Consider the following 26,560-nt stretch of genomic DNA (forward strand, 5'->3'; position numbering starts at 1 on the left):
TTTTGTGGTCAAAAAATTAATTTTGAATAAGTCTATTATGCATATATTAATTTTGGATTTTTCATGGTATTAATCCCAACTTTTTTTCAAGTGAATCTAATGATGTTTATGGAACGATAAGAGAACCTTTGCAGCTGGACAATAACAAGCATCGCGGTGCTATAAAATAGACCAGATCTTGCAGCAATCACGCCATGCACTCGGCTCCTTTCCAAACATCTTTCACAATTTTGAATCCAATCCTCGGCGCTTCGAATTTTTAAATGCGGGATTTTCTGAATAATTCTGCGAATGTAAAACCACATCAAAAAGTGCACATCCTAGCTAAGGAATGAAACAAGACAGTTCTGGCTAGATTCATGTTCTATGGATACATTGTGATTATTATCCCGACTCCCATGTTCAGTTTGGAGCTTAGAATAGGAGAGACTTCCCTAGCAGCTTCACAATTTTTGCAAATTTTGAAGAAGAGACTATCTACCATGCAATAGACTCTGCAGACATGCGAGGGAGAAGATCTACAGAAAGAATAAAGCAAACGAGCGAACATTCCGACCAAGCTTAAACTTTTTCTTACGAGGAACTAAATCAACCACCTGCCTCTTGCAGCTCTGACCAGTAGCTACTCATTCTGCAGATGGGGACGGGTACAAGAAGGCTAACATGAATCCGATCATTACACCAACGAAAGCCACGGCGAGTGCCCACATGAAGGAGAACCCTCGGCCGCTTCTCCGTTGTATTTGTGTTTTCATCATGTCCTGCAAAGATCGGGGAAGGGAAACTGTAATTAATCAAGAAAGATGATGTTGGAGTCACCCATTGTTAATTGATATGCTAGTGGACTAAAGCTTACAAAATAACAGATGGGACTCACAATATCTTTCTGAAACAACTGTGCTCGCCGAACAGCTGCGTCTCGCTCATCCTTCATCCGCTGCAAAGCCAGACTCTGAAAAGGGTGGGAAATAATAAGTGTATTGTTAATCACCATAAAGAGCACTTATCATTGCAATTCGGATGAAAAAAAACCACTTCCATTCAAAAGTATTCCTGAAGATGTAGGTACATGACTGCCTCAGATTTTTTGGCAAAAGACTTAACGAAACACTGACAGAGAGGAGAAAATGAACAACGAAAGAAGTCTACTCAGAACAAGTTTCACAACAGCCATGGCAGATACAGAGGGACAAAAAACTAGGACAGGCAATGCCGGTTGCCAGATATGCATGCCTGCCGGCAGTAGGACAGCATACAAAGATCATCCCATGTTCTCTTCTTGAAAATTAGAACACTCGTTCTTCTTTTAGATAATTATCAAAATATCTCATTCTCACTGGATCAGTTCGATACCTCTTGAATTCTTAGTTAGGAAAGAAAAACTCTCCTGGGATGAACTATCCACCTGGAGAGAAAACATTTTCTATAACTTTTTCATTGTACCATGCCACTACACATCTATCAGCAGCTAATTTCACCATCTAATTACACTTCAGACATATGTCTATGCAAATTAACCATGAGAGCGCATACTTCAATGTTCTATTAGATCAAGGCTGTTCTCAGTTTGGAGGTAGCAATCTTTCAGGACGTGACCAGCAAATTGACCAAAATTTTTTAAACCTTTAGAACCTTAAAAATCTAACTACACAATAAGCAAAATGAGCTCACTGTATCATCATCAGAACTTTGTATCGAGCTCCTAAAGGCTTCCTCTCCGGACTTTTCTTGAGGTGAGCTGGGAAAAATATAGACAACTCCAAGTCTGCATTCCTCTACTAATCTTCCACCACCCTTACTGAACTGGATATGACATAAATATCAAGTCAACACAGAGAAAGAATGCCATTATCCAGTTTCCAGAGTTAATAACCATGGTCAATTGTCAGAGAATTGATCCTCACAGTATCAGGCGGAAGTTCTTTGCCATCAGTATTAGAGGGCAAAATGGTGCTTTGAAGAAGAAATTTGTCCTTGCATTGCATATCAGGCGGGTATTCTTGTTGGGCTTGGAGAGTAACTTCACATCAACATAAAAAAGGCACATCAAAAATAAAAACAGCGAGGAAGTCCCAGAGAAATATCAATAGGCAAAGTGCTGAAAGAAGCATTTGTGAAAAAAACACATCTATCTGAGTGAACAGAAGCCATCTTGAGAAGATAGTCAGGTTGACATAATAAGCAGTACCTCTTACTTGACAGGAACCTTGAGGTGGTATCGTACAAGAGTTTGGTCGTACAAAGTACTTTTTAGGTGAAGTTGTTTTAACCTAGCAGAAGGAAAGACTTGAGAACAGATTAAGACTGCAGTGTACCAAGAAAAGCATAATAGGAAGAATTTAAATCTAAATGAGGCTTTAGAAGTTTAATTTAGGAAGGTAGATGTAGAACTCAAAAAAGGGATATATTTATGCACAGATGTGCACAAGCCTACACATCGACCAAAGTGTACCTTAAATGCGACATGGCCTTCTGTGTTGTTCACAACTTCGAGATCGCAATGACTATGCTTTTCCAGCTCAACTGTTTACATAAATTTGAACATCAGAAGTCCATCCATTAACGTGAGAGAGCTAGAAAGGAAGGCTCTCCTAGGTCACAAAGTAAGAAAAAGCTGACATAAACAGACATTTTTCATATATCAAAGTCTCTGTATAATCATGCAATGCAGTATATCCCGCTTTCCAGTCTCTTCCTCTATAAAAATAGCAATTCTTTGACACAATTGTTTGCAAGCAGACATTAAAAAATCATGCTTCTGGATGTCTAACCTGATTTTACGAGTCAAAATGCAAACAGGATCAAATTTGAATCTTCCCCTTATCACGGAGAAGAATGAACAATTTATTCCATTATTAAGAACGAAAGAGACACCATTATGCAGTTTATGTCCATAAGCACGAATAAACAAATTATGAAAGGAAGACAAGGGTGCAACACAAGTACATGAGCATTACTAAATGCAGAAATGACATGACAGCATGCCTTCCCCTGCAAATAAAGAGTCCAAGTTCACTTTCAACTAGCAAAAGGAATGTTAAACAAGTATTTGCCTCTCAATCAAATAAAAACCTCACAGTCCTTGGCCTCCTTAACAACAGGCCCAGAATCATGTCCATTCGGAACAAGAGATACCCTTACTACCCTGAAGTGATATTAAGGCTGGAAGATCTTGCTCAATTAGAAATTGAGCGTGCCATTCATCACAAGAATGCTAAACTCTGTTTCCAGTAGTCAGGGTTGAGTTAAGAACATTTCAAAGAGCACCCAAAAACCCATTGAGCTAACTGCAACCGAAGAGGACTTACTCTCATTTGTTGCTGATAAAATGATCATTAACTGTTTGAGATCACCACCCTCCCATGATTTTAAAGATTTGAAACTTACAGTTTGGAGAAGCCTACAATTCTACTGAATAGCAAATACTGGTAGCACAATTCACCTGGCAACTGCTCCATTGTGCATTCATTTTATTCCTTCACAAGAAACATTTTACCTTATGATACATTTTTTTTTTTTTTCCAAATTAATAAGCCAACTCTCTCCTGAGATTTTCAAAACTGTATGCCAATGGTTGAAATAAATTAAAAATAAGCACCAGCTAGCTTCAGATAAATACTCCCCCCTCTCCCATATCCTTTTTCACACATTGCCCTGACTTCTTTATTAATGTCTACATTCTTTCACAGCCCCCCTTGCTGCAGTAGCCAGAACAACATTACAATCTCATGGGAATGATTTTCGCATATTATAATCATCCACGCAGCCTTTTCTCAAGTTTCTACACATTGTCATCTTCTAATCTCCTCAAAGGAGGTCAGGCCTAAAAAAAGCACTCGAGAAGATCTTCTCACTGATTCAACCCTGTCAAAACCCACCAGCTTTAGCATATTAAAGCCGATTTTGCATACATATCTAGCCTGAAAGAAGACAACCGACCTAATGAGACCTTTTCTCCATCCGTCCAAGATTGTCCCAGGAGTAAGGCGACAGGATCCAGAATGGCCGCGAAGGGCTTTCTCCGGACAAAATCCAAACTTTAGCTGGTCTACAGAGAATTCCAATAGCAGAGAACTAATTATCGGCAGAAAACGCGATGACCCTTTTCATCTTTACCAACGATTCCTTTCGCAACTTCAGTGCCACTCTATTCTCTAAACCGAGCAAAAACCCAGGAGAAGATGAATTCACTCGCATGTCATCTACCCAGAAATCTGCTAATTAGAGATGAAACTGATAACCCACAGAGAGAGAGAGAGAGAGAGAGAGGTACAAGTGAATTTGAGCTCGTCGGGATGAACAGAGATCAGAGGACGACCGGCGCCGGCCATTTCGGTCCCCCCACTGACGCCGGAGAGATCAACCCTTTTCCTCCAGCGACCCCGCGAACCCCTTTTTAGTGATTGATCAGCCACACCTCATTCATTCACCGCCATAGACAAAAGAACCCACGAACTCCAAAACCTCCGTCACAGAGAGAGACAGAGAGACTGTTACCTCGTTGTCCGCTAGCCGTAATCTTGAATCTTTATAGGCCCAAATAAGATAAAGCACCGCCAATTCCGCACAGCAGAACTCGACTTAAGTTTTAGTCAAACACGGCAAGAGCTTGCGCAAGGCGTCATGCAGCAAGCGTGATCTGCAAACGTCGCGGGGTGATCGACGTCAGCGGACCAAGAATCGACTCCGACCAGACAGCATCGGCGGTTGGAAAAGCGGCAACGGAAAACCCCCCAAAAGGGGTTGGTAAGTTAAGATCAAACGAGGCACGAGCGTATCGGATCGGCCCCTTCTTGGTTCTCGTGGAAGCCAAGTTCTAATGGTGGGTAGAGAAATTCGAGAGGAGGTGTGGAATGATTGCCGAAGTTGACTATAATCTTACGAGGTTGCTTAGACGCAAAACGGAATCCCCTCGAGAGGTGGATGACTTCTTGTGGATGTCGTGTGCATGAATATGTATGTGATAATGATAGCTTTATTGCGTGATTCAGATTAAATTGCAAGCTAATTTTTCTAAATTAGCTGAAAAATTGTATTGAGCTGTTAGACTATTTAAATATCAAGCTACTCTTTCATTTAATAATTTTAATTTTTAAAATAGTTAGTGATAATCTCACACAATCGCATATGATATTAGAATTAGAGGGTTTTGAATTCGAATCTTTCAAGTCATTATCCGTCTTCTTAATCTCAAAACTTTTAGATAAAAGCGTAATTTGATAGTTAAATATTATAAAATGGCATTCTTACAAAAAAAAAAAGAATGAATCTTTACTTTCCAAACACTTATGTACTTGTTGTCCTACATCAAAAACACAAAAAAAGAAGAAGAAGTCAATCTTTACTTTCGAAACACTTCTATACCTGTCCTCCTAAATCAATTTATACATGGTTAGCTTACAAGGACGGTAACATTATCATGAAAACAGCCCCTCGCGATCTCATGAAAATGGGTATTTCCATACGTCTAGTTGCATTCAGTGTCTTGCTTAGTAGTACAACCGACACATTAGCAACCTAGGAAATTATCGCTAATCCAGCACTAAATCATTAATTAAATTCTAATCATCACTATGGTTGCCCGTACGCTACCAATACTGCGCATCCATCGGTAGAGTCGTTCCGTTCTAATCACGACAAAACAGAAGCGTTTACCTCTCTTAAGCAAGCATTTAGCAAGACTAATGTAATGCATTTTTTTTAAATCCCGCTGGACGCGCTTGGACCCGGGCTCTCTTCCCAGTGTCAATCCACCAGTGGTCCGGGCCCTCGCACTCAGTGGGCCCGGCCCGGATCAGCAGGCCCAATACCAAGCCCAACTCAGTCCCGGCCCGGCCCGGCCCGCCTCCGAAGCTTCCCAGCGGCCGACCAGGAGCGCGCACACGAGGATCGTCGTCGGGTCCTGCGTGGCACTCGAGCAATTCCTCTCTTCCGCGGAGGTTGCCACGTGTCCGCCCTCCGCTTGCGAGCTTCGCCTCCGCGCAAACACCTCCCCCCCCTTCTCTCTCTCTCCGCCAACCTCGGACTCCCTTCCATACTTTCTCTCTCTTCTTCCTCCTCTCGACGGAGTGTTCGTCGCACGAATCCAATCATGGGTCTCTACCTCGATCCGTTTCTAAATCTGCTCGACGTCTCGTAATCGGTAACGACATCACTCTTGTTGATTCTTGGGTGTTCTTGGGTCCGGGGAATATGGAATGTCGGGTGCGAATATTCTTGACGATCGTTTCGCTTGAATTTATCTGCAGGAGCGATTAGAGGGAACCTCGACCAGGCTTTTTTTCGTGGGCAGTTTTTTTCTTTCCAAAGGGGGTCGTAAGTTTCGAACTTTTTGGTCGGTTCGAAAGGAAATGTCTCGCGGTCTTGATGCTACGAGAGGAACCCCACCTGGGATTTTGCTCGTGAGGAGAATTAGGGGCAGGAATTGGAGCTTCAAGACTTACAGATACGTCGTCTTGCTCATTACCTTCATTGCGTACGCTTGTTATCATGCTTCGCGGAAGCCCAGTAGCATTGTAAAGAGTGTCCTTTATCCCGAGACCGCGACCGTCCATGCGCAGCGGTCGTGGCCGTTGGACGAAGTCTTTGTGAGGGAAGAGCTAGGGAATGGAGGTAATGTGACTGGTAGATTCAAGTACGGGGGTTGGGCTCCCTTCAATGGACCCGATGGGACGTCGAAATTGGGCGAAATCGACGTCGCATTTTTGGCCTGTTATTCAATGGGGATGTACGTCGCGGGGCATCTGGGAGATACATTGGACTTGCGGTTGTTCTTGACGACTGGAATGATCGGCAGTGGCATTTTTGTGGGGCTCTTTGGGATGGGATATTTCTGGAATGTGCACGTTTTCGGATTCTATTTGGCCATGCAAATGGTTGCCGGGTTGTTCCAAGCGACCGGGTGGCCGTCGGTGGTGGCTGTTATTGGCAATTGGTTCGGGAAGAGGAAGAGGGGCTTGATAATGGGCGTGTGGAATGCCCATACTTCGGTGGGGAATATTAGCGGTTCCCTTCTCGCGGCTAGTGTCTTGGATTATGGGTGGGGCTGGTCGTTCATCGTTCCTGGCGGCTTGATCTTTCTTGGAGGGGTACTGGTTTTCCTGTTCTTGCCTGCATATCCAGAGGATGTTGGATTTCCTTTTCCGGATGATCCATCGAGGGCCATAGAGACGGTTCCTCCCAGTGACGTAGAATCCCAATCACGAAGTTCCTCAGTTGGTTCGGGGACTAAGAGGAGTGTTGGGCTTGTTCAAGCCTGTTTGATCCCAGGAGTGATTCCATTCGCATTGTGCTTATTCTTCTCAAAGCTGGTGGCTTATACCTTCCTCTATTGGTTACCATTTTATTTAAGTCAAACAGGTATCTTCTTAGCTCCTGCTCCATTCAATTACTTGTCCTGAAAGAGAGTGTGTCGGGAAAAATGTGTCTCCATATCGAATCTTTCTTCAGGTTCTGTGTTGAGTGGTTGTCATCTTATCTTCGAATCAGATCTTTCTTCGCTTTTCTGAAGTTCCTCGAAACTTTGGAACGTCTGTGGGACAAAGCACTGAGAAATGGCTAATGAGCAATGTCTTCTTTATGGTGTTGTTTCAGTGTTAGCATTACATGTTTTCGCTGGCAAAGAAACTGTTCTAATTTCTAGGACAGAGACTAGTTAATGACATACTTGCCATAAGATGCTTATTGTTGTCTGGAATAGGACATGGTTTTCCCCTGGCCTGTCCAAAAGCATGGTAGGGAAATTTTCCTTTTACTCTGAATTCAACCAGTTTTGAAGATCCAACATTTGTGGTTTCTGACTCACTTCGTTTCTCAAATGTGGCAGAAATCGGAGGTGAGTATGTCTCTGTGAAATCAGCTGGAAACCTGTCAACCCTTTTTGACGTGGGCGGAATTGTTGGGGGAATTCTCGCTGGTTATATATCGGACAAGCTCAATGCTCGGGCTATCACAGCAGCCAGTTTCATGTATGCTGCAATACCATCCATGCTGGCATACCGCTCATATGGGGGCATGTCACGCACCGTCAACATTGTACTCATGATGTTAGCGGGATTGTTCGTAAACGGGCCATATGCGCTGATCACCACAGCGGTTTCGGCAGACCTTGGCACGCACAGTTCTCTCAAAGGGGATTCAAGGGCACTTGCCACTGTAACTGCCATTATTGATGGAACCGGATCTGCTGGTGCAGCTCTTGGCCCTCTTCTTACTGGGTTCATTTCGACAAAGGGGTGGGACATGGTTTTCTTGATGCTAATGGCTGGTGCTCTTATCGCCGGATTGCTCTTGTCAAGGTTGGTCGTCGATGAGATTTCAGAGAAGGCGGCGAAACGAATCCCATTGTCCGACGCACAGCAAGGTCGTGGAGGTAATGTGTACTTCTCTTTTTCTCTCCTCATTCAAGATCTCGATTTATAGTTCATGGCTATGTACTCATCTCCTAATGTTGTCTTTATCAGACCCAGCAACTCAGCCTCTCCTCATCAACAAAAAATGAATGCCAACATGGCTGCACATGACAGTACACGAGACCAGGGAAATCTATAGGCAAGCTCGACGCGAAGCTGAGAAAATGCTGATCGGTCACTACAAGTACGATGCATTGTGCGTCTAGAGGTCTGGTTAACTTTGGATGTGGCTCGCACTAGCCAGCTTCATAGCAATTCTGTCTGTAATAAGTGTAAGATGATGTGCCATAGATAGATTTTTTGGCTAGTATAAAGGGAAATGAAATGTGAACGATTCCCACTCATACGTCAATGCTTTACTTCCTGTCATCTGATAGACTCTATATCTATTTAGTGATCATGCTTAGTCCATACCATTTGCTCGGTACCGGTTCTCATGGAATGCCGTCAGTTCAATGCAAGTATCGAGTCTTCGGTCCTGAAGAAATAGGTCATCCACCATGTATTGCCCCGTCCATAGCTCGGCCGGCAGAGGTGCAAAGCCAGATATATAGCACCTCGAGATCTCGAATCGGCTTTGAGCAATGTCATTGGCATCTTGGTTAACCTTCCCGAAAGGTTTTTGGGTCTCTAATACTTGGGCATAATTTTTGCAACTCGAACTAACTATAGACCTGCTCATCTTAGCTGAACTCGCCATGCACGACCAAGTAGGTTAGGTAATGATAGCAGAGGTAGATGTTTTCCTCACCCTCTCCATTCGTTTCGGTCACTGTTTATCTGATCGGAATCTGTACTTTTTTCTGTGTGGTGCTCTGTTTTATTGTGCGGTCTTTGCCTCATCATCATTCGAATCGATGTTCACCTGATTTCGGCTGATTTGCCATTTGCAGCGAGCGAGATCGAAAATCGGGAACTTACAACACGAGGGTCACAAGGAAGATGCACCGAGAACACGCTGGCGCGCTAAGAAACGAAGAACAGCTCTTTACCTCTGTTGATCAGAGATGGCATTACATTGTCAATCCAGAACAAGTAATTGAATGTCACGTATCGACATGGGCCAAAAGAATTCGAAAGCCAGATTTCCATCCTCAGCAAGAAACTAAGACGAATTCAGAAGAACTCCGGCGAAGATCCGGTGATTCTCAGAACTCGGATCCTGCGTTAGTCGAGAGAAGCTATTAGAGACGAATTCGCAATCGAGCGGATTTCCTAAGACGCGCTTACAATTGAAGAGATGCAGTTTTTTTTAATACGTCGGTCGAATGCACAAGCACAACCACTTCATTTGGTTCTAGAAGTGTTCAAATTGGAAAAATCTGCATCCGATGATACCGATTTGCTTTTCCGTTTTGCCGAGCTCAATCCAGATTCTAAGTGAACAAGCCTCGGATGTTCATCCTCCAATACTTGGTCAATCGATCGAGATTCAACTTACTATCGGATTGATTGAAAAAGACAGAGAGTACAAGAGCAACTAATCAATCAACGTAAGGCCAATCGAGAATTTAAGATGGACACAATCGACAAAAGCATCAAATCACGACTTCAGCAGGATGCACGTAAGGTCACAGAGCCACAGAGAGAGAGAGATGAGGAAATACCTGGACTGGAGAAGAACCAGAGGACGAACGCGCAGAGGACCAGCAACACAGGGATCCCGTGGACGGCGTTCTCCGCCGACCTGAGGCGCGACCGCTCCTTCCTCGCCGCGTGCGATAGCGGATCGCACGTCGGCAGCTGCTGCTCCCGCCGGTCGTCGTCTGGCTCCCCGGTCCTCGAGCATCGCGACTGCGAAGTCGTCGTCGGCAGCGTCGGCGGCGGCGAAGGAGCCTCGTCGGAGACTCGCGGAGCGCTCGACGACCGCCGCATGATCCTCCTTCCTCGACCGGAACGCGCCGGCGATCGCCGCCGGGCCGGAGATTCTGCTCGGGCTTCTCCTTCGCTCCGGCTGCGACGGCGCGAGCGGATGGCCGACGGGAGGCGAGAATGAACGAGGGACGAAGCTTTGGGCGCTGCTTTTCTTTGACCGTCCTCCGGGGTCGACCGGCTCGACCGGTCGCTTTCGCGAGTTCGGGTCAATTCGATTCCGCGTGCGCTTGGAATTTTAATCGAATTATTTCGATTTAAAAAGGAAAATAAAATAACTTTAGATTGATTAGAGTTGGCATGATCAATTCAAATCCAATCCAGATCTAACCTAACCAAACCAAACTGATTTCATGTTCTGTATCATCTGATTGAGTAATTGGTAATTTATTATCGATTACTAATCACAAATTTAGTTAGAATTAAACATATATTACTCATGTAGGTCCAGATTAAGAAAACGGAATAAATTCAATTATTGGTCATGTGGTTGATCTTGTAATAATACGCCTGATCATGACTTTAGTGTATTTTGTGTCTATTGGAATCTGAATCAAAACAAAAATCTCCTTGATAGAATCAAATAGGTGTAACTCAATTAGACCTTTTTAAAACTTTTCCTAAATAACTCGAGATTACTGATAACATAGAAATAAACATTATCAAAAAAATATTTTGAGTTCCAATAAATCTGTAGCATTTTTGTCTTAATAATGTATTCACATTTGCTTGCGGAAAATAGCACATAGATTATCATATGGGAATATGACCAATTATGAGGTAGAAACATCTAGGTATAATTCTAGCTTAATATGACATTTGAGATGTCGTGAGCTGGTTGACGACATATAACCTTTCAAAGTCCAAGAAGGCATTTTTCCGTTTGAATTGAAGATGCGATTAGTTCAACATTAGATAGAATTTTGATTTTACCCAAAAAAGAAGAGACAAATCAAGTGTTCAACGATCATGGATGATATGCACATGACTTGTTATAGTTGGACTAATACCAAAAAAATTTCCGAACTGATATCCCTGTTTTATATTTATCCTAGTTTAATTTTTCTTTTATAAAAAATCTAGAACCAATATATTAACGTCACATTTATTCAAAATTAATTTTCATGTCATTGAAAACTTCAAACTGATACACTAGTTTCATATTTGTCCCATCTAATTTTTGTATCACAAAAAAAAATTTCAAATCCCAAAAATATTAAATTGAAAAATAGAGTTTCGAAAAAATGCCAAAATCCATAATTTTTTGTGGTACAAAAATTAATCTCGAGGATAAATGTGAAATGGGTGTATTGATTTGGATTTTTTTTGTGAGAGTTTAGTATTCTTGTCGGTATTAGCCCTTAAATTAAACATCGTGTTCTCTACGTGATAACATAGAATTATGTCCGCAAAATAAAAAAAAGTTTGACCATTATTTAACCAAAATTCCCAAATAAATTGAAGTGGAAGGTACGTAGGAGTTGCACCGTTCACACGTCGCCCTCCCTTAGTCTTTTGCGTCCCTTTCCTCCCCACGACGTATTAATTAATCAATTAACCACATCTAAAGGGAAAAGCTATTCTTCTCAACAAAAATATTCTCGATCTAAACATAATTTTTAACAAATTAATTTTTTCTGCGCATTTAATTAAATTTCGAAAGTTATATTCCACTACAAAACGATGACCTGGCACTCGACGACACTCATTGACTAAACCAAAAAAAAAAAAAAAAAAAAAAAAAAACCAAATTCGAAGGAAAAAATAAAAAAAGAATTAAAATTAAAATTCCTTTTTTATTTTAAAGAATACGGTTAAAACAAAATTCGGTTTCTTTATAACACAACACGTCTCTCTCTCTATTCCTTTGGTTTTTCCCCTTCATTGTTCGTTCAACTCTCTCTCTCTCTCTCCGGCGAAAATCCCAGCAGAATCGGTGGCGCTCTCGCTGGAATCGGAATCAATCTCCGCCGTCCTCCGCCGCGCAGTTTGAATTTCCCGCGATTCGATTCGATCTCGCCGCCATGAATCCGGAATAGTAAGCCCTTTCGGTTATCCTCCATCCCCCCCTCTTTCAAATCGAACCCTCGACGACGGTCGGTCGTCGGTCGGTCGATTATCTTGGCCCCTTCTTGCTCGGTCCCGCGCAATTCGGTACTAGATTAGATCGGCGATAGCTTAGATCGTCTACGCGAGCTGGATTTTCCGGTCGCGCGTTGTCGGTGATGCGATTTTTGGCCGACGGTTGATCGGCGACGGCGTTCTAGTGCCGGTTCGGAGATCGGGAGGCTTCGGGTTTCAGATCCGTTGACCTGATCGGTCCATCCTAGGCTGATAGAATCGTGCAGGGGTGAGGATGTTTTGTCTTCGATCGTCTAGGTTGCGTGAGATCGTGTGGCGATTGATTGAATTCTGTGAAATTGCGGGGGACACGGTTTGTGATTAGAAGGATTCCGGCTGCGTGCAGCTGGGATTGCGATTGGCTCTTGGTGACGATCCTTAGAAGAGCGGAATTGAGATTCCCGGCTTGGTTTTTGCCGGCTGCCGAGCTGCCGAAGTACTTGCTATTATATTGATAAGCTTTGCTGAACTAGAACGTGCGGCTAATCTGCGCGTAGAAGTGGCCGGTGGCTGAGAGCTCAGGATTTATGGACATGCATTTGGGCATTCTTGTCAAATTAGTCCACGATGCTGATGCTTTGATAGACCAGATATTTGTCCATGATTATTATTGGTTTCTTCCAGTTTTGTCACCCTTGATGCTTATCTGATTCGTTACATCATTCTTCATTGTGCTGAGCACTTGGATTGACCTTTGTTTTTGTAGTTTATCGTCACGCTAGATTGGGAGTGGATGACATTCTTTGATTTAGAGTTCTGCACGTGCACAGTTATTGCCTTGGAATCGCGCACAATATATGCTTGTGTGAAATGGACTGATCTCTATCTTAAACCTTTATATATGTGCTTATTCTCGTCCTTGTTTTCATGCAGTGACTATTTGTTTAAGCTTTTACTCATTGGAGATTCTGGTGTCGGCAAATCCTGTCTGCTCCTTAGGTTTGCTGTAAGTTGGCTGTGGTTATACTTTTTAATTTTCGGTTTTAGTTTACCTGTGGTTCCTTTCCTTTCCACGAGTATAAATTCAAATTCAATGGATGGGAGATATTGAAGTATTTTTATTCATTGGAATCACAAGCTTTCTTATGCTGTCTGCTTTATACTACTGATCTACATTTACTTTCAGTGTCCCTTGCTACTTAGTAAAAGTATGAGGGCAGCTTTCTGTCTCTTTTTTTCAATATGCATATGACTATGATTGTGTTAATCTTGGTTGTGAACTAAAATTCGTTGCAATTTTTGCTGAAAACTAAGACTTGCTGCCATGACCCAAGTAAACCTCTTTCTTTATTTCTTGGACCAGGATGACTCATATTTAGAGAGCTACATCAGCACCATTGGAGTGGACTTTGTAAGCAATTTTACTTTTCATTTTGGCCCTTGTGACGTAATATACTAATTATTTCCGGTGGCTAACTTTTATATCACATATGTCATACAGAAAATCCGCACGGTCGAACAGGATGGCAAAACAATCAAACTGCAGATAGTATGTTTTCTATTTTTTTTTTCTTTTTATTTCAGCTATCTTCTGTTAGGTACTGCTGTTTGTTCTTTTTACAGTGGCCACTTCTAGAAGCATTTATACCCAGGAAACTACAATGTCATATATGTAAAGTGTAATTGTTTAGGCATGAGATATTTTCCAACTTTTTGGAGGGTCTATGGTTTTAATACTTCTGCAGGTTGCTTTCAGTGCACAATCTGAGAAATTTAATTCCCTTAAGACATACTCTTTACATTCATTTGTCATGACTTCTTTCTACTTAAGTGTCATATAGAAGTATGGTGTTCATATCCTTTCCTGTTCTTGTCATGCAGTGGGATACTGCAGGCCAGGAACGTTTTAGAACTATCACAAGCAGTTACTACCGCGGGGCTCATGGGATCATTGTAAGTGTCAAATTTTCTTCTTTGCTGGTGTAGAGGTGGCCTTCCCATGTTTGCTCTCTATGTGAAAATTCACCCTTCTACTGGTGGCCCTTTGAGGGTAGGTCGTTTATGATGTCACAGATCAAGAGAGCTTCAATAACGTTAAGCAGTGGTTAAGTGAGATTGACCGCTATGCAAGTGAAAATGTTAACAAGCTACTTGTTGGGAACAAATGTGACCTAACAGCCCAGAAGGTTGTTTCTTATGAGACGGCAAAGGTAAAGATTGACATTTGCTGCTCTGCCGATGTTGATTATGACTTTTTTATTTGAATGCATCATAATTTATTTTGCTTGTTTAGGCTTTTGCGGATGAGATTGGGATTCCATTCATGGAGACTAGTGCAAAGAATGCCACCAACGTGGAACAGGCTTTCATGGCCATGGCTGCAGCCATCAAGAACAGGTATAGTGTATTTCTAGTTTGTCTGATAAGACAAAATGAGAATTTAATGGCTGTGTAACTACTTACTATGATGCCTGTTGAAGTGGATAACACTTTGATTTCTCCCGTTGCTAAAAGTAGAAATGGAGCTCACACTATCCTCACCTAATTGATTGTTGATCGCTGGCAGGATGGCGAGCCAACCAGCCATGAACAATGCTCGACCTCCGACTGTGAACATCAGGGGACAGCCCGTCAACCAAAAGGCTGGTTGCTGCTCATCTTGAAGCTGAAAATTCATCCTGGGGGATTGCAATGTTTATCTCTGTTCTGTGACCGTGACATGTAAAACTAGTTTCAGTCTGTCAGAATGCTTGGTTGGATATGAAAACTGTTGGCTATGGAATACTTCTCCTGTTATTTCGGTTATTTGTGGAAATTTCCCATTCTTTTCTGTGTATCCGACTCTGCACACGTGTAAAAATTAGCTTCATGCGCTCACGCGACAATAGTCATTTCGTCGCTTAGACCAATTCTTGAATTATTTGGGGTTTCGGTGAACTCTTGACGTTGTTCTCTTTTGCCTTTTGAAGCTCAAAAGAAAGTTTTGAATCCTACGTCTGTAGATGTGCAGTTGAGGGTCATTACAGCACCCCCTAGGCATGCTATGGTCTAAATTATGATCCTTTGTCCCGCATGTCGGATGATGAAAGTGTAACTGAGGCTTCGTGCAAATAACATGAGCAACGCTCATTGAAATTTTTGAATTGGAATTAAAAATTTGCACGATCAGCATTGTTGCGACGGTGAACAAGGAACAATTATTGAAATAGGGGTTGAGTGATCCATGATTCTCTCTAAACCAGAGCTATAAGCACGGAGGCACGGTGAATCTCTTGATCAGGATGCAAGCCGTGGCCACTCCATTGCGTCATCTTTTGACCCCTCGAGCACATGAAACTGATGTCTAGGTAACTGTCTAGGTAACCATCCAATGATCTCGCCTTTCATCTCAACTATGCACTGTAACTTTATGGATCAGGTGCATACCCCAGAAAAGATGCATTAAACTCATTGATCTAGAAGTTAAAACAGGCCGAGCACTAAACATGAACTCAGACTCCTATGTCCAGCAGGCGAAAACACGATGGTCTCAAACCTGAAGAATAAATAGTGGCTTCTAGGAACCTTGAATCAATTGCCTTCGGTTCCTTGCAGCACCTTCCATGTGCAAACATTCACCTTCGCTTCCTAGCGGCATCTCCCATGTGCAAAACTTTTTTTTTTGGTCGGACATGTGCAAACCTTCACATACCCCCCCCCAAAAGCAATAGTTAGTCCTCAGATCGATCCTCCTGAAGAATATGCCATTTCATGCCCCTAGCTCTCAAGCTGCACCATACTTGGTAAATTCAATCTTCTCCTCATACCAATGTGATTTCTCTAGAAAAGTTCCAACTGGAAGGTGTGATAAGGGAGATACAGTTTTAAAATGTTAGAATTTGAAAACTCGCGACCATCATAGCAAGAGTGAGTCCTCAGAAGATGCACTATCTCATAATCATCACTACTGACAAAAGACATCTATGCCGGTTGGATGACCATTAGCAGATAATCTGCATACGTCCCTACCAATAGTCTCCACAGGAGCAAATTCCATCCTTGAAGTGATGAAATCTCGAGGTATCTCTGACAATAATCTCTCTACATTCAATTGCCGATACGTATTTTGCAGCACTGTGGCAATCCCCACAAATCCTCAAGTTCTTGAAAACCCGGATCGGTATTCCTGGTGGAAGCTTTATGAGCCCAAAAGCAATAGCCAACTTTTCACTGTGTCCAAGGAGAAGCTGCTCTTTCTGCTCTTTTTCCACATCATGCAATGCACATTCAAGATCTGGCACATATCCTGCTAGTCTCATTTTCTTCACCAAGGCATCCAGTTTTGAGTGTATTAAAGGTAGTTCACGGTGAATCTGGTCTCCTGATCTGAACTCATGAACAACACTTTTTACCTCAATCCAACTATAGCCTGGTGTTTTGACCACCTTATTTTGTTTCATCGATTTCCTAATCTCACTGACTCCTTCCCATCTGTTCATTGCTGCATAAACATTGGCCAATTGAACATAACCAGTCACGTTTGTAGGATCAAGATTGAGCAAACTCTTGGCAGCGAATTCAGCCAACTCCAAGTTCTTGTGGATCCTGCACGCACCCAAAAGTGTTCCAAATATAGCTGAATGGGGTCTAAAAGGCATTCTCTTTATCAAATCTATAGCTTCATCTAATTTTCCAGCTCTACACAGGAGGTCCACCATGCAGGAGTAGTGATCCGGTTTCACTTCAACTCTATAATCTTTTATTATAGAATTAAAAAACTTTACTCCTTGATCAACCAGCCCGGCATGGTTGCAAGCCACTAATACAGCAACAAAAGTGATCCAATCTGGTTTAATTCCCTCATTTCTCATCTCATCAAAGAAAGTAAGAGCTACTTGTCCTAAACCATGCTGAGCATACCCTGATATCATCGCATTCCAAGAGACAATGTCCCTATGAGGCATCTCAAGAAACAACTTCCTAGCATCCCTCAAATCTCCACACTTCCAATACATGCTGATCAATGAAGTGCCCACGGTTGTGTCGCTACTTAATGGGCTTTTAATGGTAAATTGATGAACTTGCTTGCCCAACTGCAAGGCAGACAAATTGCTACAGCCCAGTAGAACACTACTCAAAGTAGAAGGATTGGGTCTTATTCCATATCCCATCATGTTCTTAAATAGCTTCATACCCTCCTCAGCACGACTATTCTCAACATAACCTGCAATAACTGCATTCCATGTCACCAAATTCCTGCCAGGCATCTCTTGAAATAGCTTTTCCGCAGCTTCGACCTTTCCAGATTTCATATATCCATTAATCATCGCTGTCCAAGCCACTACACTCTTAATTGGTGCAGCCTCAAAGAATCTCACTGCTGACTCCAGGTCACCACACTCCACATACCCAGATATCATCGCACTCCATGAGACACTGTTCTTCTCAGGCATTGCAGAAAACAACTCACACGCCCGACCCATCTCCCCCTTCCGAACATACCCCGATATCAACGTGTTCCAAGAGGCGACATCCTTCACGGGCATTTTATCGAAGTAGGCCCGAGCCGTGTTCAGGCCAAAAGTCCTCAAATAACAAGCCAACATGATGTTATACGAAACAGCATCTCGTTCAGGAATTTTATCAAACATCCTGCGGGCTTCCTGAAATTTCTCCGGTCTCTTGGCATACCCGGCAAGAATCGAATTCCAAGTGACAAGCGTCTTGACCCTCATGCCGTCGAACACTCTGAGAGCAGAATCCAAGTCATTGGCTCGAAGGCACCGAGCGATCTGCTTATTCGACTCGACTACCTCATCGAATTCACGCCGATCACTCACGTCACCGGAGGATACCAACTGGGGGGTTCTGGGGACATGGGAATAGCCAAAACTCGCTGAATTGTGTTCATCGTTCGAATCTGTACGTGGGTCTTCGGCTGCTAAGGAAGAGAGAGGAGCGGCTCTGAGGGTGATCAAAGATCGGATCTTTAACTTGAAGGAGCCTGGGAGGTGACGCTTTCTGGTGCGGCTTGATAGATTCATCACTCATTTTTCTTGGAAATTGTTCTGTGTATTGCATGATAACATTTGTTGCGACGCGGGTTTGCTCCGCGAGAAAGATTTGACTGAACTGTAGAGCTGCAGAGATTTAATTCGGTCACATACAAAGATCGTGACAAGTAGTTATATTCAGACTTTTCCAGCACTCCCATGGGATGTGCACCCAATTTTTCATTCGATCTTGAGTGTGATGAACTTACATAATCGTTTACACCAATGCTCTGCCTCATCAGATTTCTGGCACTTGGGTGAACTTAATATACAAATGATCAATTGAAAGTTATAATACTTAATGAACGTTTTTTAGAAATTATGACAAATAATCGCAAAATAATTATAGCATTCAAGTAAGTTACATACAAAAGTAATGGCAATTATAGAGTTCTCATCCCGCAATTTCTAAGGTTGGCTTACAAAATGATATGCTCAAAGAAGTCTAACTAAATTCAAAATCGACCGAGACTTAGTGATGTGTCATCTTTGTAGCATGCTCGACAAAAATACAATGCTGATGGGGCCAATCAAATTGAAAGCCTTCGTAGCTTGACAACTTGAAATGGTTGAATTTAAAAAAGAGAGTATTTTTTCCGCCTGGGCTGATGGTCGAGGAATTTTAGATTGAAGGTCGCTCTAAAAAAAATGTAGAACTAGAAAAAGGTACCGGAAACAATAATGTAGGCTCAAGCCGACCAAACTGTGCATTTAGGAAGCTCCAAAAGTCCCAAAAGAATTTTCAAGTATTTCGAAAGGAGATCCTCAGGTCTTTTGTAGTGTGGCCTGTCCGTCCAATTACCAACTTTGTACCGGGTGTGGCAAAACATTAAAAAGGGAAGTTTCCCATTGTGAAAGTAAACCATTTGTGGAACTCTCTTTTGTTACACCTCTCCTTCAGAAATACAAACTAAAAACACAGCTCCTTTTTGGTGGGTAAGCCACCATATAATCTGCAATCTCAGGGCTCGGAGCAAGAAATTTTCGTTGCAGCATGAGAGCCTATATCATTCATAGGACCAACTAAGCTAGACACATTACATCATCATCTTGAAAGTTAAGAAGATGGAAAGAACCTTCGACGATCTTCAGGACTAACTCATCCTAACAGACTGCAGTAAGAACTACAATTCGTCAACAGAGACTAGACTTGCCCAGCCAACACCCATATCTGACCATGCTATCATGCAGCAATCTTCAAATTGGAAGAACAGTGGAGTATCTAACAGCGATCAGGTTTAATACTGGTTGCGTGATCAGTCCACTGATTTGCTTTGGTCCACTCGACGATTGCCCAGTAGAAAGAACGTAAAGCAACAGATGTCCGCACCTTGAAGATTCGAGACTCGAAAACTATATGGTTAATTTTCAAGCTCCAATTTGACAGGCGCATTACAGGACATTAATCATTATCCCCAGTTACTCCAGTGAAGCAATCAAAAACTGCATTACAAGAGACATCCTTTCTCGACTGGAAAGAAGACAGAAAATCAGAACTTCTCAGTATCCTAGACACTGGGCTTTGATTTTTACGCACCGACAAGTAACCAACTCGAGATCAATAAAGATGGAAATATGAAAAAACGCTAACTCAAGCTAACAGAAACTCTTCCAGCATCGAAGCTGCAAACTCTTTCCTAAATTATGAACTTTCTAACCTCGAGCCAGCTCAACAAATACATATAATTCTTGTAATACCCCAACTAACTAACGCACAGCACATCGCCACTTTATTACACTCAATCGAGCAGTCCACACGAGCGTAGGAGCATAACTAGACTAGGCTCTCATATATTTAAACAATTGTAAGAAAGAAGACCCTTTCACATCCATTACCACATGAAGCTAGAGCTTGAGCTCACGCTCAACTACAACAAAAAATAATCACATGGTTACACGACTTAACACTAACTGCCCTGTCACTCGTACTGGTTCTTCAGCGAGTAGCTGGTGAAGACCCAGAGCTTGAGCACGGGAGAGCGACGCAGGCAGGGAGAAGACCAAGCGAAATTCGACGGAGACAACGGCGTGAGCGTGGGAGCGAGAGAATGAGAGGAGCTCGATGGAGCCACTGAGTTGGATGGCAAGCTAGAGGGGAGAGAGAGAGAGAGAGAGAGAGATCGTGACCGAGTTGGGAATCAAAGGCTGAAAGGAAGGAGAAGCCGAAAAAGACATGATCGATAGTAGTCCTTCTGGCGTGGGACGCACATCTTTCCTCGCGTCGTTGTTTTGCACAGCAAAAGGGACGTCCCCAGCATGCTTTTTCCATCGAACATTCGCATTTTACAGCATCCAAACAACCCCGTTTTCGTACGTATTCGTAATCTAGGGACGTCGTATACTCGTCCCCGGCCCGTACTGCAAGCGCCATGGTGGGGACGGGGGAGATTTCGTTGCTGAAGATACGACCCCACTACAAATTCGCATCTCGACATGCAGCCAATGAAAAGCCCGACAACAAAGGTGCTGGCCCCCCCAAAAAAGGCAGGATTCCCACGATCCAACGACCTTTATCGCTTCACGATGGGTGGCTGGCAAAACATCCAATGACTACTCCGAGTTCAGACCCGACGGCAGTCGGAACTGCACAATTTACTGCATGGTACATCTACCCTTTCAACCACTTCATCAAGAACCATACAGTAGCTGGTTCCTGTCCAAATTCAAATTTTTCTTCTTTTTTTCTTCTTCAGCCGATATCTTGCCGTCCTAAGATATTATGGCGCGGGTTGTTGGCTAATGCGGTCGTCGGCCACTTTCCCAAATTTCCATGGACGTGTCTGCAACATCCGAAGGTCAAAAGAAGATTTTGATGTTCTTCTTTTCACCTTTCACTGGCCGCATAAGTCACGACCATTTTTGCTGTCGGTGGGGGACATGGAAAACCATCAAATTGAAGAGAAGGGGGTAATTAGTGAACTTTAGTGTATTTGCTTCTTGACTTTAGTGCCCTCCTCGCAGTGGAAAATACTGAGATAAGAGCAGTGTCTTCTTTTCCACCGGTTGGTGCGCTTTAGAATATCTTTTGAACTCACCTAATCTCGTTCAAAATCTTCGCTCTGAGGTCTATGTTTATTCCAACCTTTTGAACTACGCTCCAGATTAGATAGGAATCCAATTAACAATCGAGAAAATGGAGAAATCATGGGTACACTTGTGAGTCGGAAGAGGCATCACGACGTCAGTGGTTTAGTTCTAGCCATCACAAGTCCGATGAAACGTAGACTCGCCTCGATGACACGAGTTGGGTGTTGATCATCCATAGATGGAAAATGGAATGTTTTTTTCTGGTGAGCATTGAAAAAACTAGGGAATGGATGAGATTTGCTTCTTAGGAGACTATCAAGAGGGAGCAGCCTTCCATTCATTTTTGAGGAAGAAGTGAGAACAAAACAGCTAAAGATCGAAATCTGATGGGCTTCTTTATAATTTACCCTTTTCCAGATTTTGTGTGTGTACAAAGATATGTACCTAAATCAAGATTGATTTTTTCTTTTGGGTCTATTTTCTCTTTACATTTTGGTGGGTTAAGATGGACTTGGCAAGCAATTTGACAAGGGCATGCCCTGATGATCTCTTCTGCTCTCAATTTTCAAGGTTAAGGCCTTGGCCTTGCTCGTGTACAATCTCTTCACATTGGACGCCTGCTCCTTGAGCAATCTCCCCAGGCTTCTCTTGGCGTTGGCCCGGAACGGGCAGCTCGATGACGAGAACCCATCGACCAAGTGCAAGTAAGCCTCCAGGTCGTGGCAGCACGCCACATCCGCGTCGGGCTTCAGGAACGGCGACATCCTTGTGTCCACCCTCAGCTCGGTGCCGACGTGGGAGTAGTCCCACGGCATGTTGTCGTCGAGCACGCCCTGCAGCTTGGTGTCCCTCAATTTCTGCTCCAGGTCCTCGCTCAGAAACGTGCCAGGGACCCTCGTGATTATGTCCTGGTTGTTCACTATTCTCAGGACCTTCACGTTTTTGGCGTTCATTCTGTTTGCAAACGCTTTGTTACCTACCCTAGGCCCACCGAAGGAGAACACTGCCACGTGCGGGGGCGAGGAGGAGGACGACGATGATTCCGCGGTGCACGTGCTAAGCTCGTCGGCCACCAGGAGCGCCAGGGCCGCGCCGAGGCTGTGCCCCGTGACGGTGATGCTGAGGGTCTCGCCCTCGTATAGTTTCTGGAGCCTCTTCACCTCCTCGACCACCGACTCGGCCAGGCTCGGGACGTGAGCCCCGCCCGTCCGGTACAGGCTCTGGAACCCGCATTCCACCTTGGATTGCCCTTGCGCTCCCGGCAACGGGCCGCCGACGTGAGGCATGTCGACGAGATTCGCCCTCATGTTCTCGGCCCACTCGAGGCAGGTGGCGGTCCCGCGCAGGGCGATCACGATGTCCCTCCTCCCCATCCGCTGGATCTCCCTCCGGTCCTCACACACCGCGACGTACCCGATCCAGCTCGACCGCTGCGTCATCCAGTCCAGGTCCGGCGCCACGTCGTCCACCCACTTGGGCAGGGCGATCGATGACGTGGCGTACAGGCTCTTGGTCACCTTATAGGACCGGTCCGGGAGCGCCACATGGCGCGGCGGCGGGGCAACCTGGGCCGACGTGGCGGGGTCCGTGTGGAAGGCCTGGTAGGCCGCCTGCACGAACTCCCCGTACCGCACCACCTCCCTCCGGAGGTTCTCGTCGAGCGGGTCGAGCATCCCCTCCCAGTCATTGCAGCCGTGGTATTCCCGCCACCGGGCGGCGAGGCTATTCCGAGGGGAATACTCGGGCGTCATAGAGAGGAGCCGCTGGAGGCGGTGGAGGTGCCGCGGCGACACCTCCTCGGCCGCCTTCGCCCCGGGCCAGATCCTGCCCAAGTTGAGGCCCTCCAGCAGGCCCATCCCGGCTCCCTCCTCCTCCTCCTTCGACGGAGGAGGCGAGACATCCCCAATATCCCACTGAAGAGGCGGCGGTTGCGGATCGAGGGTGCTCGGCTTCTGCAGGAGCCTATCGAGGTTCGCGAGGTGCAATCTGGTCGACTCGGTGCCCACCGATATCCTCCTCGTCCTCGCGACATCCTCGGCGTTCGCCAGAAGCGCGCACCTGGGCTTCGTGACCGGGTTCAATGGGGATATTCGGCTTCTGTAGCTCGGAATTTTCGCCTGGAAGACGCTGAGGTTGTGAGCAGGAAGAGCCGGACTGACCGCCATGTTCAGACGAGAGCGCGAGAGCGAGAGAGAGAGAGAGAGAGAGACAGAAACCAAGTGAGATGGAAAGGACGGAAGGCGGTATTTATAGAGCTAATTTTTTTTCCGGATCAGCCTCCGCCCCATACGCAATCTGCATCTGGTTTCGTCTTTATTTATGTAATTTACGTGGAGACTTTATTACTTTATGTGCTAAAAAGCATGGTTTGATGTTTAATTTTATGGAATGTTGGACGCGGCCGAGCTTGGAGGAGGGGAATGTCCTCGAAGCTACCTGCATTTTGACTATTTTTCTCTCTCTCTCTCCCGTTTGAATGATTGAGGGTAAGGTCCGGACCACATGTATCCGTGCGACTCAAAAAATCAACTCGCAAATTCGCAAAGGGACGCGTTTGATCGGGGGGCCCCGACCATCCGAGAAGGAGATCGCCAACCCCGTCACTCGATCTTGTAGATCAGGCCCCAATTTTTGGTTTTTTTCCGGCGGCGAAGATTATGGGAAAAGAAGGAGGAGAAGAAGGGCATCCAGAAAAGTCCACGCCGAAGATGGTGGGTCTCTTCTCTGAGAATTCCATGGGTGCTACCATCGAATTGACTCGGAATCAAATTTATTGGTAAAGCCAAAAGGGAGAGACGGTACAAAAAGAAAAAAACGAAGGGAGTAAACTGCTCCTTTCTTGGACATGACGGACGATGAAATGAATGGACGCGCTCTTTCCTCAACTGCTGCTCCTGCTGAATACGCAAAATGTTGCGATGGCATAATCAACGTGAGCTCAGGTCCCCCGTCAACTGCTGCTCGTTGTTGGTCACGACAAGCCGGTTCTTTTTTTGGAAAAACATGGGATTGGTCCTTAAGAGTCGTTGTCCGCTTGAGCAAGCCAATTCAATGATAAATATTTCAAGTGTGCCAATTTAGTCATTAATATTTTAACGTTTTGTCAATTTAGTCCTTCTTAATAATTTTGCTTGGAAATGTCAACGATTTTTGCAATTTTTTTTTTTTGTAATTTATTTGACTTTATTTCCTTTTTCCTATTTTCCTCCGCCCGATTATGGGCCTCGGTGATAGAGGGTTGTTGACCAAAGGTAAGGGCAATGGCTTGCAAGACCTCACCTAGTGGTCCGTCATAATAAATAAAAATTTTAAAAATTTTAAAAGTTTTAAAAAATTGTACAAATTGTCTATGTCAGCGTCGCTTGTGCCATACAGAATGACTGGCATCAATGCCAATGATTTCTGGTCAAAATTAGTTGGAATGACCACATTGATAAAAAAAATTTCGATAAAGCTTAGGACCAAATTAGTTAGATTGAAATGTTCATAATTAAATTAGCATCCATATAATAACATTGGCACTTATTTTGGTAATTTTCACCAATAATTATGGTAATTTAATCGAATTTTTCCGATATGTACTATGTGGATAATGATGTTTCAGTATATTTTTTCTCTTTTTCCCTTCATTGTGTACCTACTTTATAAGCCAATCAAAAAATAGATGAGTTAAGCATGTCCTAGCGAAGGTACATGATCGGATCCATATCACTTATAAAATGTTTTGACGCGTATTATAAATATAATCATGTGGCTTTTTATTAATCCGATACATTTAGGGCATGCATAATAATTATTCCGTTTCTTTATTTTTCTATTTCTTGGATCATGTTTGGGAACAAAAATTTATTTAGTTATGTAATTTTATTTTTCTATTTCTTATACCAATTCTTAGTCTAGAAATCTATTTGAAACAGAAATGAAAAGTAAAAATTTTCTACCTTATAATTTTTGGAATAAAAATGAGAAATAAAAACTCTTCTCATTGCTCGTTGTTGAACTAGTCGGCCACCCGGCCACCCACTTGCCATCGCCGCCACGGCAAATGTGAATCAATGGCATGTTTTTTTTTTTTAAGACGTTCAATGTTTCATGTTGTATAATGATAGATAAACAGATTTTGTGTTCCCACTTCAAAGTTACAACACGATTCGATTTGGACATAAATTTGGCATAACACGGGGTGACGCGAAATCAATAATGACCCCTTTGTACTTTAGCTCTGTGTCCCTCTTTGGGCTTTCATTAAGTAGTAAATATTATGTACATTTTTATTATTATAAATGATAGGATAGATTGATTGTTCGACTATCCTTTCATTAGCCACCTCAAAAAAGTTATTTTATCAGCAAAAAGAGAGCTACAATGCGAACCTACCTAAAGCTGAAAAATTGATTTGACTGCGACCTCATATTTTCTCATTTAACCGCCACTATGCTAAAAGTCAACTCGCTTCCTTGCACGAGAAAGCACCTTTGATTTCAATATGTAGGTTAAGACCCAAAAAGGGGGAAAAAAACTTGATGCTTAGGTTGCCTCATATATCGACATACTATTTCCGAGAATTGAGGAAAACGGAAGTTCATTTTGGTCGGCACATCGCAAGCTATCCACACTGCTCGTGTTGCTCCCATTGGGTATCACATGTAATTAATTCTGGTTTTTGTCTTGGCTAATTTATAATTAATTACGTTGAGTGTACGTGAGAGTTGCAGCAATACCACAGTGAACTGAGCACGCCAAACATTTTTCTAATGCGACCATATACCATGTGATCACACTGAATCTTTCAGATCCCGCACAATCGTTCGTATAGGATCTCCTTAAATCCTGAAAATAGGTCATGCATCAATTTTGTAATACCAAAGTAAAAGGGCACGTCTATTCGCCTGATTAAATAAATGTCACGGGAGGAGCATTGCATGTACGGGTGTGTACATGAAAGTTCATGTCTATGTAGAAGGAGTCTTCGGGGTTAAGATACCATAGATTAGATATAATCGAAAGATGAGGATTTTTTTATTTATTATTATTTTTTTTGGGGGGTGTCTCGGGAAAGGTGATAAGGGTGGCGGGCTTCAGTCAAACTTAAAGAACAAAAAAACAAAAGAAAAGGGAGATCTCCCCAAGTTAAAAGTCAAAGAAAACATTCGAAGT

At 43.5% G+C, this 26,560-nt stretch overlaps 6 protein-coding genes across 8 annotated transcripts; 2 read left to right on the forward strand and 4 right to left on the reverse strand.

Moving 5' to 3' along the window:
* Positions 1–325: 325 nt before the first annotated feature.
* Positions 326–4,889, reverse strand: LOC104443633 (vesicle-associated protein 2-1). Of its 3 annotated transcripts, none has more exons than XM_039314047.1 (8): positions 4,498–4,889; positions 4,274–4,371; positions 2,453–2,523; positions 2,189–2,270; positions 1,905–2,020; positions 1,672–1,803; positions 878–952; positions 326–761 (listed from the first exon to the last, which is right to left on the reverse strand). In XM_039314047.1, the coding sequence occupies exons 2-8, from the start codon at positions 4,329–4,331 to the stop codon at positions 627–629; spliced, it is 669 nt and encodes a 222-aa protein (XP_039169981.1). In that variant the 5' UTR covers positions 4,332–4,371; positions 4,498–4,889; the 3' UTR covers positions 326–626. The 3 variants fall into 3 exon arrangements, with proteins under 3 accessions (XP_039169981.1, XP_010055429.2, XP_010055428.2); XM_010057127.3 differs by having other exon boundaries at positions 4,274–4,392; positions 4,498–4,888; XM_010057126.3 differs by having other exon boundaries at positions 4,274–4,888.
* A 1,060-nt stretch (positions 4,890–5,949) lies between these two features.
* LOC104443634 (putative glycerol-3-phosphate transporter 4) lies at positions 5,950–8,822 on the forward strand. Its single transcript, XM_010057128.3, has 4 exons — positions 5,950–6,142; positions 6,249–7,359; positions 7,826–8,371; positions 8,463–8,822. The coding sequence occupies exons 2-4, from the start codon at positions 6,351–6,353 to the stop codon at positions 8,498–8,500; spliced, it is 1,593 nt and encodes a 530-aa protein (XP_010055430.2). The 5' UTR covers positions 5,950–6,142; positions 6,249–6,350; the 3' UTR covers positions 8,501–8,822.
* Positions 8,823–9,377: 555 nt separating this feature from the next.
* LOC104443635 lies at positions 9,378–10,461 on the reverse strand. Its single transcript, XM_010057129.3, has 2 exons — positions 10,019–10,461; positions 9,378–9,573 (listed from the first exon to the last, which is right to left on the reverse strand). The coding sequence occupies exons 1-2, from the start codon at positions 10,284–10,286 to the stop codon at positions 9,560–9,562; spliced, it is 282 nt and encodes a 93-aa protein (XP_010055431.1). The 5' UTR covers positions 10,287–10,461; the 3' UTR covers positions 9,378–9,559.
* Positions 10,462–12,126: 1,665 nt separating this feature from the next.
* Positions 12,127–15,253, forward strand: LOC104443636 (GTP-binding protein YPTM2). Its single transcript, XM_010057130.3, has 8 exons — positions 12,127–12,321; positions 13,278–13,350; positions 13,708–13,755; positions 13,846–13,893; positions 14,226–14,297; positions 14,399–14,554; positions 14,638–14,741; positions 14,911–15,253. Exons 1-8 carry the CDS (start codon positions 12,308–12,310, stop codon positions 15,005–15,007), a joined length of 612 nt encoding a protein of 203 aa, XP_010055432.1. The 5' UTR covers positions 12,127–12,307; the 3' UTR covers positions 15,008–15,253.
* Positions 15,254–15,449: 196 nt separating this feature from the next.
* Positions 15,450–18,576, reverse strand: LOC104443637 (pentatricopeptide repeat-containing protein At4g16835, mitochondrial). The gene has a single exon (XM_010057131.3). The coding sequence runs from the start codon at positions 18,365–18,367 to the stop codon at positions 16,349–16,351; it is 2,019 nt and encodes a 672-aa protein (XP_010055433.2). The 5' UTR covers positions 18,368–18,576; the 3' UTR covers positions 15,450–16,348.
* Positions 18,577–21,713: 3,137 nt separating this feature from the next.
* LOC104443638 (phospholipase A1-Ibeta2, chloroplastic) lies at positions 21,714–23,618 on the reverse strand. The gene has a single exon (XM_010057132.3). It carries the CDS (start codon positions 23,566–23,568, stop codon positions 21,904–21,906), a length of 1,665 nt encoding a protein of 554 aa, XP_010055434.2. The 5' UTR covers positions 23,569–23,618; the 3' UTR covers positions 21,714–21,903.
* Between the last annotated feature and the right edge of the window lie 2,942 nt (positions 23,619–26,560).

Source organism: Eucalyptus grandis, chromosome 5 (genome assembly GCF_016545825.1).
Source record: "Eucalyptus grandis isolate ANBG69807.140 chromosome 5, ASM1654582v1, whole genome shotgun sequence".
Lineage (NCBI taxonomy): Eukaryota > Viridiplantae > Streptophyta > Magnoliopsida > Myrtales > Myrtaceae > Eucalyptus > Eucalyptus grandis.

Bases quoted from the DNA above. Each gene is read 5' to 3' on its own strand.
- LOC104443633 (XM_039314047.1), bottom strand. From the start codon at position 4,331: ATGGCCGGCGCCGGTCGTCCTCTGATCTCTGTTCATCCCGACGAGCTC. The intron at 2,271-2,452 runs GTACACTTTGGT...TCCTTCTGCTAG, and splicing joins AAGGCCATGTCGCATTTAAG to GTTAAAACAACTTCACCTAA. The intron at 762-877 runs GTGAGTCCCATC...CGATCTTTGCAG, and splicing joins AGTTGTTTCAGAAAGATATT to GACATGATGAAAACACAAAT.
- LOC104443634 (XM_010057128.3), top strand. From the start codon at position 6,351: ATGTCTCGCGGTCTTGATGCTACGAGAGGAACCCCACCTGGGATTTTG. The intron at 7,360-7,825 runs GTATCTTCTTAG...CAAATGTGGCAG, and splicing joins ATTTTATTTAAGTCAAACAG to AAATCGGAGGTGAGTATGTC. The intron at 8,372-8,462 runs GTAATGTGTACT...TGTCTTTATCAG, and splicing joins CGCACAGCAAGGTCGTGGAG to ACCCAGCAACTCAGCCTCTC.
- LOC104443635 (XM_010057129.3), bottom strand. From the start codon at position 10,286: ATGCGGCGGTCGTCGAGCGCTCCGCGAGTCTCCGACGAGGCTCCTTCG.
- LOC104443636 (XM_010057130.3), top strand. The intron at 13,351-13,707 runs GTAAGTTGGCTG...TTCTTGGACCAG, and splicing joins GTCTGCTCCTTAGGTTTGCT to GATGACTCATATTTAGAGAG. The intron at 13,756-13,845 runs GTAAGCAATTTT...TATGTCATACAG, and splicing joins GCACCATTGGAGTGGACTTT to AAAATCCGCACGGTCGAACA.
- LOC104443637 (XM_010057131.3), bottom strand. From the start codon at position 18,367: ATGAATCTATCAAGCCGCACCAGAAAGCGTCACCTCCCAGGCTCCTTC.
- LOC104443638 (XM_010057132.3), bottom strand. From the start codon at position 23,568: ATGGCGGTCAGTCCGGCTCTTCCTGCTCACAACCTCAGCGTCTTCCAG.